Source organism: Coffea arabica, chromosome 4e (assembly GCF_036785885.1).
Source record: "Coffea arabica cultivar ET-39 chromosome 4e, Coffea Arabica ET-39 HiFi, whole genome shotgun sequence".
Lineage (NCBI taxonomy): Eukaryota > Viridiplantae > Streptophyta > Magnoliopsida > Gentianales > Rubiaceae > Coffea > Coffea arabica.
This window is the reverse complement of record NC_092317.1, coordinates 40,271,004-40,273,838: the sequence shown is the minus strand read 5'-3', so window position 1 is coordinate 40,273,838 and position 2,835 is coordinate 40,271,004. Positions and strand designations below refer to the sequence as shown.

Below are 2,835 nucleotides of genomic sequence, written 5' to 3'. Positions count from 1 at the left end.
AAGAAGTTTTTAGAAAAATTCTTCCCTGCATCTCGGGCTGCGAGTTTTGAGAAAGGAAATATGCAGCATCAAGCAGTACCCCGGGGAGTTCTTGTATGACTATTAGAAAAAGTTCAACAAATTGTGCACTAGATGCCCGCAGCATCAAATTAGTGAACAGCTGTTGATTCAGTACTTCTACGAAGGGCTCCAGTCAACTGACAGGAATATTATTGACGCTGCAAGTGGAGGAGCACTGGCAAACAAGACACCGAAGGAAGCGTGGGAGCTTATCGAAGCCATGGCAGAAAATTCACAGCAATTTGGCTACCGTGAGAGCAACCCCACCCGCAGAGTCAACGAGGTAGAGACTTCATCCATACAGCAGCAACTGTCAGAATTGACGTCGGTTGTTAGGCAATTAGCCATGGGGAATATGCAGCGAGCGAAAGTACGTGGAATCTGCACAAGTATGGACCACTGCACGGACACATGCCCTCTTTTGCAAGAGGATGGGGCGGAACAGGTAAATATGGCCGGAGGCGTGCCCACGCCCCGCAGGCAGTATGATCCGTACTCCAATACATACAACCCCGGTTGGAGAGACCATCCCAATCTCAATTATGGGAATAGGCCGCAAAATTCACTCTCAAATCGTCCACCAGGGTTTCAGCAGTCATGGCAACCAAAGCCTCAACCTTCATCCTCCAACTCAGGAAGTTCTTTGGAGGATATTGTCAAGAGTCTAGCCACGACTACCACTCAGATCCAGTAAGAGACTAGACAGCTCCAGCAGGAGACCAGATTATTGACCGCGAATATGGCTCAGTTCCAGCAGGACACCAGAGCAGACATGAAAGATATGGAGGTTCGAATAAGCCAAATGGCAACTGCCATCAATCGCCTGGAATCCCATGCTCATGGGAAATTGCCATCGCAACCCGAGGTAAATCCCAGGAATGTGAGTGCCATGACACTGAGGAGTGGCAAGGAATTGGAGGAATCTAAAGTGGAGAATGCGAAAAGCAAAAGCGAGGAGGAAATAGAAAAAGAAATTGAAGAGGAAGGACGCATTCGCGAGGATCCTAAGGTACCATTCACTCCTCCACCCCTTATTAAATCTAACTTACCTCCCTTTCCTTGCAGGTTGGAAAAGACAAAGAAGGTAGAGAAGGAAAAAGAGGTTTTGGATGTGTTTCGAAAAGTGGAGATCAACATCCCCTTGCTGGATGCAATCAAGCAGATATCGAAGTACGCCAAGTTTTTGAAAGATTTGTGCACCCACAAAAGGAAGCTAAGGGGTGACGAAAGAGTAGCGGTGGGAGAAAACGTGTCATCTATACTCCAAAAGAAACTCCCACCAAATTGTGGAGACCTAGGTATGTTCACCATTCCCTACAAAATAGGAGGTACCCCAATTAGGAAAGCGATGTTGGATTTGGGGGCGTCAATTAATGTTATGCCTAAGACAATTTATGTCTCCTTTAATCTTGGGCCATTAAAAGGCACGGATATTATAATCCAACTAGCAGACCGTACCAACGCTTACCCAGAGGGGTTAGTTGAAGATGCTTTGGTACAGGTCAATGAGTTAGTCTTTCCTACAAATTTTTATGTCCTAGATATGGGGGATGAGAGGTCATTAAATCCGTCACCTATTTTGCTAGGTAGACCATTTTTAAGCACTGCTAGGACAAAAATAGATGTGAATGAGGGTACTTTGTCGATGGAGTTTGATGGTGAAATTGTAAATTTCAATATCTTTGATGCGATGAAATACCCGGATGAGGCTAACTCTGTTTTTGCTTTGAGTGTTATTGAACCCCTTATACAGGACACATTTGAATTGGATGGGGATGATGCACTGGCAGTGGCATTGGCCAGACATCTTGAGATGGGAGCAACTCTTGATGTAGAAATAAGTGATGAGTTATACCGAGCAGTTGAAGCACTGCATTCGCTCCCATCACTTTCTCCAAGGTATGAGCTTACTTTTCTCTTTATATCGGAAACTCAGGCGAAATTGTTGCCTTCTGTTGTGCAGGCACCTGAGTTGGAGCTCAAGCCTCTCCCAAAGCACTTGAAGTATGCATTTCTCGGAGACAATGAGACGCTACCAGTCATCATATCTTCTCACCTGTCACCAAGGCAAGAAGACAACCTTATTCGTCTTCTTCGAGATCATAAGGAGGCGATTGGGTGGAGCATAGCAGACATCAAGGGAATTAGCCCCTCCTTGTGCATGCATCGGATCCGGCTTGAGGATGATGCAAAGCCGGTAAGACAGGCGCAACAGATATTGAACCTACTAATGATGGAAGTGGTAAAGAAGGATATACTTAAACTACTGGAAGTAGGAATCATTTTCGCCATCTCAGACAGTCCATGAGTTAGCCCGGTCCAGGTAGTCCCGAAAAAGACGGGAGTAACCGTAGAAGAGAACCAGGGAGGCGAGATGGTCCCAGTGAGAAAACCCACGGGATGGCGTCAGTGCATTGACTACCGGCGTCTGAATGCCGTGACGAAGAAGGACCACTTCCCTCTACCTTTCATTGATCAGATGATAGAGAGGTTAGCTGGTCGTGTCTATTACTGCTTTCTTGATGGTTTCTCTGATTATTTTCAGATCGCGATAGCACCGGAGGACCAGGAGAAAACTATTTTTACCTGCCCTTTTGGTACGTTTGCCTACCGGAGGATGCCTTTCGGCCTCTGCAATGCTCCAGCGACTTTTCAAAGGTGCATGGTGAGTATCTTTTCCGAATATGTAGAAAAGATTATTGAGGTGTTCATGGATGATTTTAGTGTGTATGGGGATAGTTTTGATGAATGCCTTGATAATTTATCTTTAATTTT

General features: G+C 45.6%; 1 protein-coding gene across 1 annotated transcript; it reads left to right on the top strand.

The window, feature by feature from the left end:
* The first annotated feature begins 799 nt into the window (after positions 1-799).
* On the top strand, positions 800-2,368 carry LOC113740981 (uncharacterized). Its single transcript, XM_027268484.1, has one exon. The coding sequence runs from the start codon at positions 800-802 to the stop codon at positions 2,366-2,368; it is 1,569 nt and encodes a 522-aa protein (XP_027124285.1).
* The last annotated feature ends 467 nt before the right edge of the window (positions 2,369-2,835 follow it).